The sequence below is a fragment of the Carcharhinus amblyrhynchos genome, chromosome 17 (assembly GCF_965287045.1).
Source record: "Carcharhinus amblyrhynchos chromosome 17, sCarAmb.v2.hapA, whole genome shotgun sequence".
NCBI classification, from domain to species: domain Eukaryota; kingdom Metazoa; phylum Chordata; class Chondrichthyes; order Carcharhiniformes; family Carcharhinidae; genus Carcharhinus; species Carcharhinus amblyrhynchos.
In genome coordinates, this window is record NC_137340.1 from 41,041,148 (window position 1) to 41,059,972 (window position 18,825).

Consider the following 18,825-nt stretch of genomic DNA (forward strand, 5'->3'; position numbering starts at 1 on the left):
TTGAGTGTTTTTAGTCATGTTTTCCCCCTCCCCCTTTATAACCAATAAATTAACCCGATCTGACCAATATACTGTGGATCTCAGCCCATCCAGCTATTCAAAATAACAGAATTGTTACGGCTGCAGAAGGAAGCCATTTGGACCATCATGTCTGCATTGGCTCTCCAAATGAATCGCAGAATCCTACAGTGCAGAAGAGGCCCTTCAGCCCATCAAGTCTGCACTGACGCATGAAAGACCCTGACCTGCCCACCTAATCCCAATTGCCGGCACTTGGCCCATAGCCTTGAATGTTATGCTGTGCCAAGTATTCATCCAGGTATTTTTTAAAGGATGTGAGGCATCCCACCTCCACCACCCTCCCAGGCGTTCCAGACCATCACCACCCTCTGAGTAAAAATGATTTTCCTCAAATCTCCTCTAAACCTCCCACCCCTCACTTTTAAACTTTTGTTCCTTTGTAACTGACCCTTGAACTAAGGGGAACAGCTGCTACCGATCCACCCTGTCCATTCCGCTTCTAATCTTGAATACCTCAATCTGGTCGCCTCTCAGTCTTCTCTGTTCCAATGATGTTCAAATGAGCATTAAGACTTAGCACGGTTCCCCTGCACATTGTTTCTATTCAAATAATTACCTAATTCCCCCTTGAATTCCTTAATTGAACCTGCCTCCACCACACTTCCAGGCAACGCATTTCAGACCCGAACCACTCACTGTGTGAAAAAGTTCTTTTTCCTCACATCACATTTGCTTCTTTTGCAAAACACCTTAAATCTGTGCCCTCTTGTCCTCGATTCTTTTACAAAGGGGAATGGTTTCTCCCTATTCACCCTGTCCAATCCCCTTATAATTTTGAACATCTTTACCAAATCTCCTCTTAGCCTGTTCTCTCTGAGAAGTCCCAACCTCTCCAATCTATCCTCATCACTGAAGTTTCTCATCCCTAAAAATATTCTTGCAAACCTCTTCTGCACTGTCTCTCATCAATGCATTCACATCCTTCCTATAGTGTGGAGTTCAGCACTGTACATCTCAAAGTGGTAATAAAGTGAAGATAGTGGAGTTACTAATCTGTAGGACAAGTAACCCAGGAATCACCAAAAAAATCATACTGTAATGAGAATTGGGGTGGCATGGTGGTTAGCATTGCTACCTCACAGCTTCAGGGATCCAGGTTGGATCACTGTCTGTGCGATTCTGCAAGTTCTCGCTGTACGTGCATGGGTTTCCTCCAGGTGTTCTGGTTTCCTCCCACAGTCTGAAAGACGTGCTGCCCGTTAGGTGCATTGGCCACGCTAAATTCTCCCTCAGTCTACCCGAACAGGCGCCAGAGTGTGTCAACGAGGGGGTATTCACAGTAGCTTTGTGAACATTTATTGAGACTATACTAAGTCTGGGAATACACGTTTTATTGTGACTGACTGTACAGTCTGTCTAAATTTGTTTACAATCCAACGTTTCTGCAGTGTTAATGTAAGCTTAATTGTGACAATAATAAGTAAATTTTAAAAAAGATATTGGAGTTGCTAATCTGCAGGATAAGGAATTAAAAAAAAACACACTATAATGAGATCTGTCCCTGCATGAAACATCAACGACCAATGATTTCTGAACTGTTGGTGACCTCTTAAATACTTTTCTCTCTGCAGTTTTGCTTTTTAAAAAACCAAATCCCCTTCAGACTGGGGATGAAGGTTAACCTGCATGTTGTCTGTGGATAAGTGCACAGGAGCAAGATGCCAGGTTGACAGTGAGCAATAATAGCTGTGTATGTGTGCGCTGTTCAGAACTTCACTGCTGGCCAAGGGGGAGCACCGGCCATTCATGAGTGGCAGGGAGGGAACCTTTGGCTGTAATTGACAAGCGCCCAGAAACCAATCAAAGGGAGACCTTCTCAACCCCCTTCCCCGATTGCTGGACAGCCCGTCCAACCAGCAGCGGCGGCGGGCGGGTCCAGAGGAAGTGGGTGACTATTTGCAAAGAGAGGGTGGGCTGGCTGGAGTCAGAGAGAAGAGGAATGGCGCTGGAGGGGGGACCTGGCTGGGATGGAAAGTAGCTGGATTTAAAGGGCGTGTGTGCGTACATCGGCTCTGTAAAGAAAAGTCCTGTTGCATCGATGCGTAAGGAGAACTGGGAAGATTTACACTTTTTAAGCAACAAAATTAGGAGGGGAGGGGGCAGCTTCACAGGGGAGAGGAGGGGGGGAGGAAAACTGATCCATGAGAAATGGAAACTTTCGGCTCTATAGACAGCCAGCTTCGCTTGGAGAAGCACAGCAGCTCGGTGGATTACCTGCGCCAGAGATACGCCGGAACTTCCGAGAACACCTTCAACTCGTGGAATGACTACTTGGGCTTGAGCACGCTGGTGGGCAAGGCTGGGAGCGAGGGGGGCAAGGGCGGACTGGCCCCGGGCGGCCAGCTGAAGCTGCAGCCCGGCGCGCCGGCTTGCCTGGCCCGCTCGCTGCAGCTGGGGCTGTGCTCGCACCACGACGCGCTGCTGGCCAGCGGGCTGGAGGGGGGCTTCGCCGACTTCAGCCCCTTCTCGGCGGCGGTGGCGAGGGGCGGCGGCGGCGGCGAGCTGCAGCTGCAGCAGCGGGCCGACAGAGAGAGGGAGCCCGGCGACTGGAACCGGCTGGATGTGATCATGATGGACAACAAGAGCCACCTGCAACTGGCCCACTATCACCACCACCACCACCAGCAGCAACAGCACCACCCTCCGCCACCCCCTCCTCCTGTTCAGCAGCGAGCCGGCAGGGGCAAGGCAGAGCTGCAGATCTGTGTCTTCTGCCGGAACAACAACGAGTCGGTCACCCTGTACACCACCCACATCCTGAAGAGCCCCGACGGCCGGGTGCTGTGCCCCATCCTCAGGCGCTACACATGCCCCCTGTGCGGTGCCAACGGAGACAACGCGCACACCATCAAATACTGCCCACTCTCCAAGCTGCAGCCCACTATCCCTAAACTGAAGACCAGAAACTGCGTTAGCAAGAGGGTCCGTTAATGAAGAAAACCCCCCAACCCTTAAAAGGCATTGTGAGCCCAATACCCCTTCCAGGCTTCCTAGACTAATAATAAATACGTGGACATTTATTGAGATTATACTGAGTCTGGGAATACACGTTTTATAGTGACTGAATGTACACTCTTTGTCTAAATTTGTTTACAATCTAATGTTGCTGGTTGAATATCTATAGCCCAGGAATCTACCTCAGTTATATAAATATATAGTTTATGGAATTAAGAGAACGCCATAATCTTTTTTTGTTTTTTCGAATCCACTACGTGCGTTTCGTTTTTTGGAAAATTTAAGGTAAACTTTAACAGTGATATATATTGTAGAGGATGTATTTTGATTTTTTTCCTGAATGTTAATGTTTGCTATTTTTTAAGAAAAAGTGAGATGTAAAGCAGATCTAAAGATTACTAATGAGTAACTGCGTTTAAACAACAGTCCGGGGAGCCAATAAATTTTCAGTTTTAGCAGCAGCTATTGTGTGTTTTTGCTTTTCAATGAACTAGTGTGGAAAGAGGCGTATTAATGTAGCACTCAGACCTGGAGCGCCTTCTTGTGGGCAACAGTTGAGCTGTGGAGTGTTCTTGTGGGTAACAGTTGAGGTACAGGAGTACACTTTTTAAATCCCAGTTAACCATAATGGGAATAAACCCTTGTTTTGTGTGTAGTTGATGTTTTGGTGATCACTCTTCTTAAACATAGCTGGCCAGACTTTAATTTGATCTTTGTTTGTAGCCGAGCCAACGTCTACTTACAGTATTTCCAGAAACTGATTTATTTACAATGGAACTTGCTATCCTAGTAAAAGCGCCTACACATCTGTGTTTCGCCCGCCCCCCCAAATTTGAGTCGCTGCTGTGATCATGATTTAAGAGATCTCACTGGCTATGGATGCATGGTTTAAATTACTGCCATCCACTTCCCTAAGTGAAATGGAATTCATTTTATTTCGAGGTTTGTGATGATCGATTGCTGGAGAAAATACATTGGATGGATGTGGCGCTTTTTGTTTTTTGTAAATTGGAGCAGGGGCTGATCGTTGGAAAAGCTCTAGTTTTGGGAGATGAAGAGTTAGGCAGATTTCCATTTATATAGCACCCCTACAACCACCAAAACGGCAATGAAGTATTTTTTGATTTGTAGTCAAATTGTTGTAGGAAATGCGGCCGGCAATTTGCATACAGTAACATGATAACCAAATAATCCGTTTTGTATTTGCGTGATGGTTATTGAGGGTCGGGACACCAGCGACAACACTCCTTATTCTTCCAAGACAAGGTCGTGGGATCTTTTGCATCCCACCTGAATACCACATCTAAAAAGCAGCACCTCCAACAAACTGCTTTGGTACAAAATGTCAGGAATTAATTGTGTGCGTTAACTCCTGGGTGGTACTTGAACCTGGAACTTCATGACTCGAGGCAAGTGTGCTGACCACGGAACTCAATGAGGGCAGTGGGACCACAACCAAGTCCAATTTACATCAATGAGTTGAATACAGGAACGCAAAACTGGTCAAATTCGCCGAGATCATAAAACTAGGAAATGCAACGGGTTTGGAAGAGGCAGTTCAGATCAGATAAATTGGACAAAATATGTAAGGGGGCATTTTGAGCAGCTGGAATATAAAGTACTGTGCAGAGGGAGGAACAGACAACACTTACTCTGACAGGGACTGAAATAAGTACGGCTGAAGTTCAGAGATTCTTCCTTTTTTGACCTGTGCAACAAGCAATAAAGCCAATAGATCATTGAATTCGATTTTAAAGTGGCCAATAAGTTAATAACTGCTCGATAGAATATAGAGAGAAAATCTTGGAAACATTCAAGAAACCAAGAGATGCAACAATGGAGGATCTGAGGATGTTTTTGATGCATAAATTGAGATGAATGAATGGTTTTCCTTATCCTAACTATCTTTTGAAAAATTGAGATTTTAGAACCAATTTTTGAAGTTTTCAAAGAAGTCAAATATTCAACAAGTAATGTTAAGGATCCTGCTACATTTTTCAGTCCCAAATCTTTTAAGTATCAATGTTAGCATTCACATGCAGCATAGTGGTTAACACTACTGCTTCACAGCACCAGGGACCTGGATTTGATTCCTGGTCTGGGTCACTGTCGGTGTGGTGTTCACACATTCTCCCCATGTCTGCATTCGATTCCTCTGGTTTTCTCCCACAGTAGTCCAAAGATGTGCTCCTTGGGTGTATTGGCCATGCTAAATTCTCATTCAGTGTACCTGAACAGGTGGTGGAGTGTAGCAACCAGGGGGTTTTCACAGTAACTTCATTGCAGTGTGCATGTAAGCCTACTTGTGACTCATAAATAAACTTTAAACCCAGTGCAGTACTCAGGAGGTACTAAATTATTAGAAGTGCAGAACTGAGTCTTGTTCAGGAGGTTGTAAAATTTATCCTGACCAATATTTCTTCCAAAACATTACATTAGGTCAGCTGATTATTTATTTCTGTTTTGTTCTGCATTATTACCTATTTGTTTTCCTCCCAACAATGCAGTGACTATATTCCAAAAGCGATTAGTTGTGAAGTTTTTGGTGTGGCCCAAGAACATTAATGGTGATGCACAAGTTATTTTGTTCCTCCTGCAAAGACCTTCAAAAGCATCAGCAGCAGCTTTGAACATGCCTTAGTGACCCTGGAATGATGGTGCATTGGCCTTTGGAAACCAGTGGGCACAACAAGATATTGTGTTTTAGTGCTAATAAATATCATTTTCTTTTTTGTAAATTAAGCTTGTTTAAAGCTATTATGTTTGTGGTGGTGGTGCTCTGTGTGAACTCTTGTTGGGAATTGGTTATTTTGTTTAATTGCAGTGTGTGAAAACTGAAAAACAGATCAGGAGTGTGATTGAAGTACTCCCTGCTTGCCTGGATGGGTGTAATTATAACACTGATGCTCAACACCATCCAGCATAAAGCAGTCTGCAACGTTGACAATAGCTTAAACATCTGGTTCCTACACCATCATGTATCTAGTTTTAGCTATCCAGCAAGTTGCTGAGACCTTCTTTGGCAGTACCTCTATCACCAAAGGTAACAAGGTACATGGCAGCACCGTAGCCTTCAGCATCCCTTCCACCTAGATGCACCCTCCTGAGCTGGACAGATATTGCTGTTCCTTTAATCACCATCAATTCAATAATTCAAGAACTTGCTCCCCAAAGCCATCATGGAAGTGCTTTACTATATGGACTGTAGCAGTCTAAGGCAGTAGCCTTTCTGCTCAGGAATAAGCAGGGCTAGACAATAAATGCCAGTGATGGCTGTACCCCAAAAATTCAATAAAAACAAAGTTGGTTATCTCTGCTCAAATAATATCAATCTCACTACCAGCAGAGTGCTTTCTACTTCAGTTTGTATTTGCATCTCTAAAAACAAAATTCCTTCTGGTCTCTGAGAATTGACAGTTTTATATTGTGAACAACTAGTTAATAGGTTCAGACCATGCAAATTCATTTCAAAAAGCACCCTTGAAGTGAATAAATTTCATTTCACTGACCTTGGCTTCATTTGAACTCCAATCTTAAGCATTAAAGGTCACTGTTAACCATATTACACCAGACCAATTTTTCACATTGTTGCCATTTTTATGAACTCTACATCAAATGGACTGCAGCATTTCAAGAAGGTGCCCACCACCACCCTCTCAAGGGGGAAGGATAGATAATAAAAGCCATTTGCCATCATCACATGAGTGTCTTTTTTATGCAACTAGTCTAGTTCAGATCAGTGGTAACTTCAGTGATCTTGATGGGTATTTCAGTGATTGTAACAGCATGGTAATAGCCTGACATTGGTATAGCACAACTGTTAATTATCACTTGTTGGAGGCATGAACTGCCCTGAGGAATTTCTACAATGATAGCCTGGGGCTGAGATTTTTGACCTTTTTATGGTAGATGCAATACTAGCTTGGAGTTTTTAAACCCCTTGCCCATTAAGTTTTATGCAAACACTTTAATATCACTCTTATCTATACCTTTAGAATTCTAGTTTGTAGTAACATTTAAGACATGACTAATGAGGGCTGGAGCTAAGCAATTCCAGTGGAGCCATAACAAAGTAGTAGTGAGAGCTCTCACTGCTCAGTTTAATAGTTAATTTCTTTGCATAAGTGATGGTACTACCATCCCCTCAGCTAGCATGGTCAGTGGTGGTATTGCCAGACCACTCGATGAACAATGAAACATAACATTTTGTTTTCATGGGATATGGTACCATAGACATTTATCCAGGCAAGTGAAGACTATTCCATTACACACCTGGCTTAGTTTTTGTCAACAGTGAAAAGATTTTGGAAAGGTAGGAATTGAGTTACTCTCCACAGAATTCTCAATCTATGACCTGCTGTTGTAGCTGTATTTATATTGGCTAGCACAGTTCAGTTTCTGGTCAATGGGAAAAAAAACCCCAAGAATGGCATGAATATCACTGAATCCCCAATATCAACTGTATATGGTTATATTTTCTCTTAATGGAGATGGTCATTACCTGACAGTTGTGGCACAAATGATATTTGCCACTTACAAGCCCAAACTTGAATGTTATCCTGGTCTCACTGCATATGGATACAGACTGCTTTAGTGAGTAAGGTACTGTGAAGGGTTGTGTAATCATCATCAAGCCCACAATGAAATAGGTGAAGATGGTTGGGCCAAAGGCACAGAATCAAAGGTTTACAGCCTGGAAACAGCTGTTCAGCCCAACTTGTCTATGCTGCCCATAGCCCTCTATGCCTAACTTACCAATGTAACTGTCTTAAATGCTTTTTACAAGCCAAGATTATACCCATCTCTACCACTACCTCTGGCAGCTCATTCCAGACACTCACTACCATGAGAAAAAATTGCTCCTCTGGGCCCTTTTTGTATCTCTCCACTCTTACCTTAAACCTATGCCCTCTAGCTTCAGACTGCCCTACCTTAGCAGAAGGATGTTGACCATCTGCCTCATCTATGCCCCTCTCATTTTATAGACCTCTATGAGATCACTCCTACACTCCAGGGAAAAAAGGCCCAGTCTATCCAGTCTCTCCTTATAACTCAAACCATCAAGTCCCAGTAGCATCCTCAAATCTTTTCTACACTTTCTGCAATTTAGTTTGGTTTTCTGTACTCCTTCATACAATGATCGAGATGATCAGCCTTCAAAAACCAGCAGCTGATTCTGCACCTTTGATGGCTTTAGTGCTTCCTCCAAATTTTAAGAGCTAGTTTTAACAATCCATCGGCTGATAAATAAAAAGCAAGCTTCCGTGCATGAGGTCTGTCGTTCTTATTTCTATTCCTTTCAGCAGTTTGGTACAATGCTAGTTTGCTAGGCCATAAAGATATTATTCCCTCAAAGACAAAGACAATCTGACAGCTGCATGTTACTTTCCGTGGTGCCTGCTTTTTATTTCCAGATTTTTTTTTTGTAAAAAAGACTTTAAATCATGTCAGTTTGAGAATTTGATTTACGTTCTCTAGATCAATCCAGTAACAGCACTGTTCTAAGCTATGATGACAGGATATAATTTTAAGACAAAATATTTGGTTGCTATTCAAAAACACTTCATTTCACAAATTCCTTTTGATACATTTAATACCTGAAAGCAGTCTTTCTTGCTTTACCAGCTGTATCTAAAACCAGCCCAAATTTCTATACTGTAGCTTCCAGTTACCAGTGTCACTACCCCCTCTGCTGGTAGCATGAACAGATATTGCAATATTGCTTTCCATCATAGGAATTCATAATTTCATCTCATTTATGGTCTTTTCTCAGCTTCTCTGGTTTTTGTTGATAAGTTTGGGAACAGCTCAGAACAGACTTTAAGGGAGAAAAAATCTGATTAATTCACATGCACTCCTCACTTATGACAACTAATTACTGGATCATCGACACAAATGCCATCATCTCACATGAGAACACCATCCATCAGGTACATGGTACATATTCTTGCAATTCCACCAACTTTGTCTACCTGATATGCTGGAGGAAAGGATGTCCCGAGGCATGATATATTGGGGAGGCCATGCAGATGCTTCAACAACGAATGAATGAACACTATTCAACAAATCACCAGGTAGCAGTGTTCCCTTCCAGTCAGGGAACACTTCAGCAGTCACAGGCATTCAGCCTCCGATCTTTAGGTAAGCATTCTCCAAGGCAGCCTTCACAACACATGACAACGCAGAATCACTGAGCAGAAACTGGTAGTCAAGTTCCGCACATGAGGACAGCCTCAACCGGGATCTTGGGTTCATGTCACACTATCTGTAATCCCCATGACTTGCCTGGGCTTGCAAAATCTCACTAACTGTCCTGGCTGGAAACAATACACATCTCTTTAATCTGTGCTTGGCCCTCTTTCCACTTACATTGTACCATAATGACTTGATTACCTGTAAAGACTCTCATTCCAACCATTATCTTGTAAATTGAGTTTGTATCTGTATATGCCCTGTTTGTAAACACAACTCCTCACTCACTTATGCTGCCAAATAAATCTCTTGGACTTTAACTTGGTGTTGTGAGACTTCTTACAGTGCTTACCCAAGTTCAACACCAGCATCTCCACATCATAACTAATTACCTGCCAGGTTCAGCAAATTAACCAATTCAGAAACAGGAGGTATAGCAGCGAAGAGTGGCTTGCACATTCACAGCCCTTCGAAACGATGCAAAAAAATCAGCACCAACTCAGGCCCCTCAGCTACAAGTTGCTAATGAAATAGTAAAACTGGAGTGAAAAAGAAAACTTTAAAATGAGCACATTCCATTTTTTCCCTATGGGAGTAACATGCAGCAGCAGTTTAATAATTATATTTGAATGGTATTTTCTTCATAACTCACATGCCAGTGAGTTATGAAGAAAATACTAAAACATCTGATGGAATTAGTTTATTTCCATCATTAAGCAGTTCTGAGAATTTAGTTAACTTCAATTATTTTGATATTTTTGAACTAGCTTAGCCAGGACTCATCTTCCAAGTTTCCAATCTTAGGCTGTTTTGTGGAAATGAGCAAACTAGACATCTGCCACAAGAAACAAACTGGAACAAATCACTATTGGTTTCTAAGTATATTTTTGTGGTTGGATATACAATGGTACCTGCACAGTCCTATCAGCCATAACATAAGAAATAGAAGCCGGAGTAGGCCACCTAGCCCTTCAAGCCTGCCCCGCCATTCAATAAGATCATGGCTGATCTGAAGTGGATCAGTTCCACTTTCCCGCTTTCTCCCCATAACCCTTAATTCCCTTGCCTACCAAAAACCTATCCACCCGTGTCTTAAATAGATCTAACGAGGTAGCCTCTACCACATCAACGGGCAGAAAATTCCAGAGATTCACCACCCTTTGAGTGAAGAAGTTCCTCCTCAACTCTGATCTAAACTGCACCCCCCCCCCCCCCTTATCTTGACGCTGTGCCCTCTAGTCCTGCTGTCCTTTGAGCGGGAAGAATCTCTCTACCTCTGCCCTATCCATCCCCTTCATTATCTTATATGTCTCTGTAAGATGCCCCCTCATCCTTCTAAATTCCGAGTACAAACCCAGTCTATTCAGCCTCTCTTCATAGTTCAACTCCCTCATCTCCAGTATCAGCCTAGTAAACCTCCTCTGCACTCCCTCCAAGGCCAAAATATCCTTGCGCAAGTGCGGCGACCAAAACTGCAAACAGTACTCCAGCTGTGGCCTCACCAGTGCCCTGTACAGTTGCAAGACCTCCCTGCTTTTATATTCTATCCCCCTCGCTATAAAGGCCAGCATCCCATTTGCCTTCCTGATCACCTGCTGCACCTGCAGGCTGGGTTTTTGCGACTCATGCACAAGGACCCCCACGTCCCTCTGCACCGTAGCATGCTGCAGCTTTTCGCCCTTTAAATAGTAGTCCCTCCTACTATTATTCTTGCCAAAGTGGATAACCTCACACTTGCTAACATTGTACTCCATGTGCCAGGTCCTCACCCACTCGCTTAGCCTATCTAGATCCCTCTGCAGACTTTCCACACCCTCTGCACAATTTGCTTTTCCACTTATCTTTGTGTCATCAGCAAATTGACACCCTACACTCAGTCCCCTCCTCCAAATCATCTATATAAGAGAGGAACAAACCAAATGTTGTTGACTTACAATATTGATGCTGTTTTCCAAATGAACAAAACAGACAGCTATTCATTGAAGTTTTTTTATTTGACTGTTTCTTGTTCTTGAACTGACTTGCCAATATGTAACACAATCATTACCACAAAGACCGATCTGGTGAGGAAAACCTTTATTCTAAAGATTGGAAGAAAATCAGGTCCGAATCAAGTTAATAATCCAAATCAGAAAAGGGTTGCAAACCTGACCAAAAAAAACTCCGAACTGCAAAGGTTTAAATAATGAGTATGCGACTTTAAAAATACGCTCACACAATAATCGACAATGTATTATGTGAAGGTAGCAGACATACTGGCAAATACATGTACCGATACCAAATAGTTGGATAATAAAAGCCTTTATCGTGTCTACATCAAACAGCTAGGCTACTTTTATCCAAATTAGCTGATGAGATTTGAAGAGTAGGCTGGTGTATATTTCATTTTCACATCACTGCTGCACCTAGACGCTAATTGTGTTCCATTTACTATCAAAGTTGCTGTAACTTAAGAAAACTGGGAAATCTTGAAAATTCAAGGTAGGCAGCTGTCATGTTTAGACCATCAAGTGAAATGTTGACAGAGTAAAGGCAAGGTTTTGACATGCAACAGGTGTTTCATTTAGCAGGCTTCTATTATTTTAGCTGCATGATCGACTTGTATTAAATTTGCTGTACTAAAATAGGTACATGCGTACAGTTTGACAAATGTCAATTTTACTGGTTAGTTTCAAAAAAATTTAAGAGTTTGCCATGAAGTTACTGTTATTCAGATTCAAAAGAATTCGGCTAGTTGGTCTTGATAAATTGGGCATGAAAGTAAATTTAGCGGCGAACAGTAGTCCAGCCTTCTTCATCAATTACATTTTTGGTACGACGAGGTGCCTCTTTATCCTTGTCAGTTCTCCAGGCTGATTTTTCTTGATCACTGTCCTTAAGTGGTGGACCTTTCAGGGGAGTGTCCTGCGCATTTTGGTTGCCCTGGCCTTCACCGTGTCGATCCTCGCCACCACGCCGCCACACACCTGTAAACCAATTCAATTTTATACCAATGATTTAAAAACAAGACTTAGAATCTACATTCCTGCAAATTAGAATTACGGAATTGAATCAAAGTTATCTTCCCAAAAAATCTATAAAGATTGGGATAGGTTTGCTTCAACAAAACAGCATATGCTTACTGCACCTGCACCTCTCACCAACAAAAATGGTGCCTTTTGCAGTTTCTGTAGAATATATGTATTCTTAATGCTAAGTCCCTCAACACCAATGGACAGATTTAACCTATTTAATGGGCAATGCCACTCCCAATGTCTGATCTTTCTCTAGTGCCTTAACCTTTTTTCTACTATTTAATAGATGATACACAACCCCACACATCCTATAATGACATGTTTGTAGAACATCAAGTCTCGTACATCTAGTCTTTTTTGTTTCAGTTTTCACTTCCTTCCCAGTTTTCAGGCTTTTCAAATTCAAATTTAGCACCCAAACACTACAATTGCTGAACCAGTCACCCTTACTTTTCTCAGTATCTTTTTCAGAGCGCTGCACTCAAGCTTGCTATTTCACATCAATTTCTCAAAATACAAAAATACAAGTTCTCTCCTCCATGGATTTTAATCAGGTGGGAGTTTGCTTCTTTCATTGCCTGGCATTTGCGTGTTGTGAATCTTACTAGAGTTTAGAAGAATGAGGGGAGATCTCATTGAGACGTATAAGATGATGAATGGGATGGATAGGGTAGAGGTGGAGAGACTCTTCCCGCTCAAAAAAGACAGTAGGACTAGGGGGCACAGCCTCAAGATAAAGGGGAGGCGGTTTAGAACGGAGTTGAGGAGGAACTTCTTCACTCAAAGGGTGGTGAATCTCTGGAATTCTCTGCCCGTTGAAGTGGTGGAGGCTGCCTCGCTAAATATTTTTAAGAAGCGGGTTGATGGGTTCTTGATAAGAGAGGGGATTAAGGGTTATGGGGAGAGGGCGGGAAAGTGGAACTGAGCCACGACAGATCAGCCATGATCTTATTGAATGGCGGGGCAGGCTCGAAGGGCTAGATGGCCTACTCCTGCTCCTATTTCTTACGTTCTTATGTTCTTATGTACTTGCTATTTATCTACTCAAGCCAGAATGCTGATCAGATTTTGCACGCATGCAGGCACAAACAACTTCCTCGTCCGAGGAGCTATGAAGGGGATTGAATTTGAACATCTTGACTTCTGACCTTATAAAAGAATCCCATTGATGAAGCAGCTGAATATGGTCAGGTCAAAGATAATGAATTTGCATTTGATAAAAATACAAATGTATTTTTATCAAATAAGCTGGATACAGCCTCTCGAGAGATCAAAAATATGACTAGCTCTCCTCAACTTACATTGTTCCACTCATTTCATTATAGGCACGAAAGTCTTAGAATCATAACATTTTACAACACAGGTGGTCACTTGGCCCATCATATCTGTATTGGCTCTTTCAAAAGCTTTTTGAATGTCATAAACCTGTGTACAAACTGAAATTAGATATTGCAGAAGCAAAACACAGCAGATACTGGAAATCTGAAATAAAGACAGAAAATGCTGCAAATACTCAGGTAGCAGCAACTGTGGTGGAAGAAACAAGTTAACCTTTCAGGTTGATAATCTGAAGAGATTAGTAGCTCACCAGAACGGTGTTTTGATGAAATATCACTGACCTGAAACATCAACTCTTCCCTCCATAGTGGCAACTAGACATTACAGGATTTCCCCAAGCTTTGGGCAACCACATGGTCAATTGTCAATGTATTTGACAAACTTACTGAAATCCAGAATTTGCAGGGGAAATTGAGCGCAGAAAACAGATTACAACTTGGATAACAAAAACAAAGAACAACACAGCACGGGAAACAGGCCCTTCGGCCCAACGAGCCCACGCCGCCGTCCTACTATCTCAGTGACCTATTCATGATTTTAGTCTACGTCTAACGTGCGAGGATCAGGGAGGTCCAATTTAGGGACAATTTTAGTACCCAATCAATCAGCCTAAAAGCACATCTTTGGGGGATGTGGGAGGAAACCGGAGCACCCGGAGGAAACCCACGCAACCACGGGGAGAACGTGCAAACTCCCACAGACACAGGCCCAAATCCATGTGTCCGCACAGCAACAGAGATAGTCTCTGAGCTGTCATGTTGCCCTCGAGATGGTCCAGTTTAAGCACACTAACGACATGAAGCAATAGGCAACTCCCGAAGCAACATCCAAGAGCAGCCCACTACAACCTGCCGCCTGCATGCCCCTTGCTGGACTTAAATGCCTGTGGAGACAAAAAAATTCATTATTAAACAGGCAAAGACTAACATTCCTGAGGCAAAATGTATTCCCAAGCCTACAATGTTCAGTAAGGCCTACTATATCCCCCTATATGTAGCCCGCTCATATGGCTGTCCAAGTGACTCTTAAACAACCCTAGCGTGCCTGCTTCCACCACCTTACTCGGCAGTGCATTCCACACCCCCACTACCCTTTGCGTGAAAAACTGCCCTCTAATATTTGTCTTATACCTAGCCCCCCTCACCCTAAGCCCGTGACCCCTCGTTCTATCCATTTCTAGTAGCGGAAAAAGCTTACCACCATTTACTCTATCTATCCCCTTCATAATCTTATAAACCTCTATTAGATCCCCCCTCAGCCGACGTCTCTCAAGGGAAAACAGCCCAAGTTCATCCAATCTTTCCTCGTAAGACAGCCCTTCCATACCAGGCAACATCCTGGTAAATCTCCTCTGCACTCTCTCCAGGATCTCTACATCCTTCCGGTAGTACGGCGACCAGAACTGGACACAGTACTCCAAGTGAGGCCTAACCAACGTTCTATACAACTGCAACATCAAACTCCTACTCTTATATTCTATACCTCTTCCTATGAAGGCTAACATACCATACGCTTTCCTCATCACATTCTGCACCTGTACCGACACCTTCAGGGACTTATGCACTTGCACCCCCAGGTCTCTCTGCGTATCTATACTCCGGATAGTTCTACCTTTTATCGTATAACTCCCCTCCACATTATTCCGGCCAAAGTGCATCACCTCGCATTTCTCCGGATTAAATTCCATTTGCCATCTATCTGCCCAATCTACCAGCCTGTCTATGTCCTGTTGCATTGCCAGGCACTGCTCCTCAGTACCCGCCAATCCAACCATCTTGGTGTCATCAGCAAATTTGCTGATCACACCACCTACCCCCTCTTCCAAGTCATTAATATATACCACAAATAGAAGAGGTCCAAGTACCGAGCCCTGCGGCACACCACTGGTGACAGGCCTCCAATTGGAAAAGGAGCCTTCCACTACTACTCGCTGTCTCCTCCTCCCAAGCCAGTTCTCCACCCATCTACATACCTGGCCTTGTATCCCATGAGCCTTCACCTTTTCTATCAGCCTACCATGAGGGACCTTGTCAAACGCCTTACTGAAATCCATATAGACAACATCAACGGCTTGTCCTTCGTCAACCGTTTTTGTCACCTCTTCAAAAAATTCCACTAGATTCGTAAGGCACGACCTCCCTGTAACGAAGCCATGCTGCGTATCCCTGATCAGATTGCAGCGCTCCAGATGTTCATACATCCTATCCTTGAGGATCCTCTCCATTAGCTTGCCTATAACTGAAGTCAAGCTCACCGGCCTATAATTCCCTGGGTTATCCCGCTGACCCTTCTTAAACAACGGTACTACATTTGCAATGCGCCAATCCTCTGGGACCTCACCTGTGTCCAAAGAAGAGACAAAGATTTGCGTCAGAGGCCCAGCAATTTCATCCCTCACCTCCCTTAACAGCCTGGGATAGATGCCATCAGGCCCTGGAGATTTATCCGTCTTTATACTATCTAAGAGTCCCAACACTTCTTCCCTCGTGATGACTATATCCCTCAACGGATCCTCAAACTCCTCAAGCACAGCACCAGACATCAGGCCCCTCTCCTGCGTGAATACCGACGCAAAGTATTCATTCAGGATCTCCCCCATTCCCCCAGGCTCCAAGCATAGTTCCCCTCCTCTGTCCCTGAGAGGGCCAATCTTCCCTCTAACCATCCTTTTATTTCTAACATAGGAGTAAAATGCCTTAGGATTTTCTTTAATCCTACCCGCCAAAGCCATTTCATGGCCCCTTTTTGCCTTTCTGATGCCCCTTTTAAGTTCTCTCCTACATTCTCTGTATTCCTCTAACGCTATCTCTGTCCTCAAATGCCTAGATCTAATGTACGCCTCCCTCTTCCTCCTGACCAGGTCCTCAATATCCCTAGTTACCCACGGCTCTCTAATCCTACCCTTCCCATCCTTCCTCTTGACCGGCACGTGCCTTTCCTGCAAAGATTTTAGTTTTCCCTTGAGAGACTCCCACATACCCAGCGTCGACCTGCCATCAAGCAGCTTACCCCAGTCCGTATCTTTAAGATCCTGCCTAATCCGGTTGTATCTAGCCCTCCCCCAGTTTAACACCCTCCCCTTAGGACAGGCTTCATCTTTATCCATTAATATCTTAAACCAGACAGAGTTGTGGTCACTGTTAGCCACCTGCTCTCCTACTTCAACGTCAACCACCTGCCCAGGCTCATTCCCCAGAACCAAGTCCAGTATAGCCCCCTCCCTGGTCGGGCTATCCACATACTGCTCCAGGGATCCTTCCATTACACACTGTACAAATTCCTCCCCGTCAGCACCCTCTGATCTCGGCACCTTCCAGTCTACCCCGGGGAGATTAAAATCTCCCACTACCACCACCCTATTCTTCCTGCACTTATCTAGAATGTCCCTACTTATCCCTTCTTCCACAGCCCTCAGGCTGTTGGGCGGTCTGTAGTACACACCCAACATAGTAACATCTCCCTTCCTATTCCTCAACTCCACCCATAGCGACTCGATTCCTATATCCTCTATTCCTCCCTCCCTCTGCACTGCTATGATGCAATCCTTAACTAACAACGCCACTCCCCCACCTCTCTGTGACCCTCCCCTATCATGCCTGAAGCACTTATACCCGGGAACATTCAACTGCCAGTCCTGCCCTTCCTTCAACCAAGTCTCTGTCACCGCCACCACTTCCAACTTCCTTTCGAACATTATTGCCTTCAGTTCATCTGTTTTGCCAGTCACACTCCTAGCATTGAAACACATGCACCGAAGACACTCAGAAACAATTCGATCCTTCTTCCTACCCTCTGGGCTTACCCTATCCCCAATCCCAGTTCCGTCCACATCCCCACCCCCCCTCCATATTAGTTTAAACCCTGCCGAAACACTCCAGCTAACCTTCCAGCTAAGATATTCACACCCTTCCCAGTTAACTGTACCCCATCCCTCTTATATATTTGCCCCTCTTTCATAAAGACTTCCCAATGGTCTACGAATCTAAAACCCTCTGCCCTACACCAATCCTTCAACCACGCATTGAGTTGGAGTATCTCATTATTTCTAGCCCTGCTAGCCCCAGGCACCGGCAGCAGCCCAGAGAACGCCACCCTGGAGGCCCTACATTTCAGCCTAGCCCCCAACTCCCTGAACTGCCTACGTATGTCCCCCCTGCACTTTGTTCCTACATCCTTCTCTCCTATGTGCACTATCACATCAGACTTGGTCCCTCCACCCTTCAAAATTCCCTCTACCCTTTCTGAAACATCCTGTACCCCTGCCCCAGGGAGGCAGACTACCATCCTGGAGTCCCGCTTTTGCCCACAGAACCGCCTGTCAATCCCTTTGACTCTCCCATCCCCCACCACTATCTCACACCCTGCACTCTTCCCTTCCTCCGAGGTATTCTGATCTCCCTCCCTTGCCTTCTCTACCCCAGCTGTCACCCCACCCTTGATATTCCGGGATAATTCCTCTGGGGCGGTCCTAGTGCCACGACTCCTTTTCTTTTTGCTCTTCCTAACTGTGACCCATCCGTCTCTCCTCCTAGGTCCTGGTATCTGCTCAGTGTTACTGTCCCTATCCATTATTTCCTCATTTTCCCTAACTAAAAACATATCCTCCAGCCTCAGTTCCAGCTGCCTCACCCGGGCCCTTAATCTCTGCACCTCTAGACATTTCCCGCATATGTGGGCTTTCGGGAGATGTGCTGTCTCCAGGAATGTCCACATATGACAACGAACACAGTGAACACGTGTAACCCTAGACCCTGCCATTATGTTTGCCCCCTATTAAGTTGTCCTATTAATTCCTGTTACCAAGCCTACTCTCGCCCAAGCCCAGTGAGCTTAAGCCCTTTTACCTCTCACTCTGCTTCCCGCCTCACTCCGCTGCCCGCTATCTACCTTGGCCTTCTTTTTATACTCCCGCTCTCCCTTCCCAGCAGCCCCCGCGCCTATCTCCCGCTACGGAGCGCCAAAATAATCAAAAAACCCTCTCGAACTAGAATTAAGTCAAAATATAGTAATTACAATGCAGCACACTCACCAAAAGGCAGCCACTCGTCGAAATCACAGCTCCAGAGAACAGTGAGCAGTGGATCTGACATTTTTTTTTTGCCCACTGTTGTGCGGGCACTAAATCACAAATCACTACAACAGCATCTCACTGCATTCTATCTTTCTTATTCTGAATTTTTTTAAAAAGCCTTGAAGCCAAACTTTTCCGACACTATACTTCAAACACAATGAGAGGTGAAATCAC

General features: G+C 44.2%; 2 protein-coding genes across 2 annotated transcripts in view; one reads left to right on the forward strand and one right to left on the reverse strand.

The window, feature by feature from the left end:
* The first annotated feature begins 2,000 nt into the window (after positions 1–2,000).
* Positions 2,001–3,577, forward strand: LOC145354227 (nanos homolog 1-like). Its single transcript, XM_080205307.1, has one exon. It carries the CDS (start codon positions 2,230–2,232, stop codon positions 3,010–3,012), a length of 783 nt encoding a protein of 260 aa, XP_080061433.1. The 5' UTR covers positions 2,001–2,229; the 3' UTR covers positions 3,013–3,577.
* A 7,626-nt stretch (positions 3,578–11,203) lies between these two features.
* eif3s10 (eukaryotic translation initiation factor 3, subunit 10 (theta)) overlaps positions 11,204–18,825 on the reverse strand; it is a 44,135-nt gene continuing 36,513 nt past the window's right edge. Inside the window, exon 22 of the mRNA XM_080205851.1 lies at positions 11,204–12,194. Within this exon, the coding sequence (XP_080061977.1) occupies positions 11,995–12,194 (200 nt within the window). The 3' untranslated portion in view covers positions 11,204–11,994. The remainder of the gene's footprint in view (positions 12,195–18,825) is intronic.

Coding starts and splice junctions, on each gene's coding strand:
- LOC145354227 (XM_080205307.1), top strand. CDS start 2,230: ATGGAAACTTTCGGCTCTATAGACAGCCAGCTTCGCTTGGAGAAGCAC.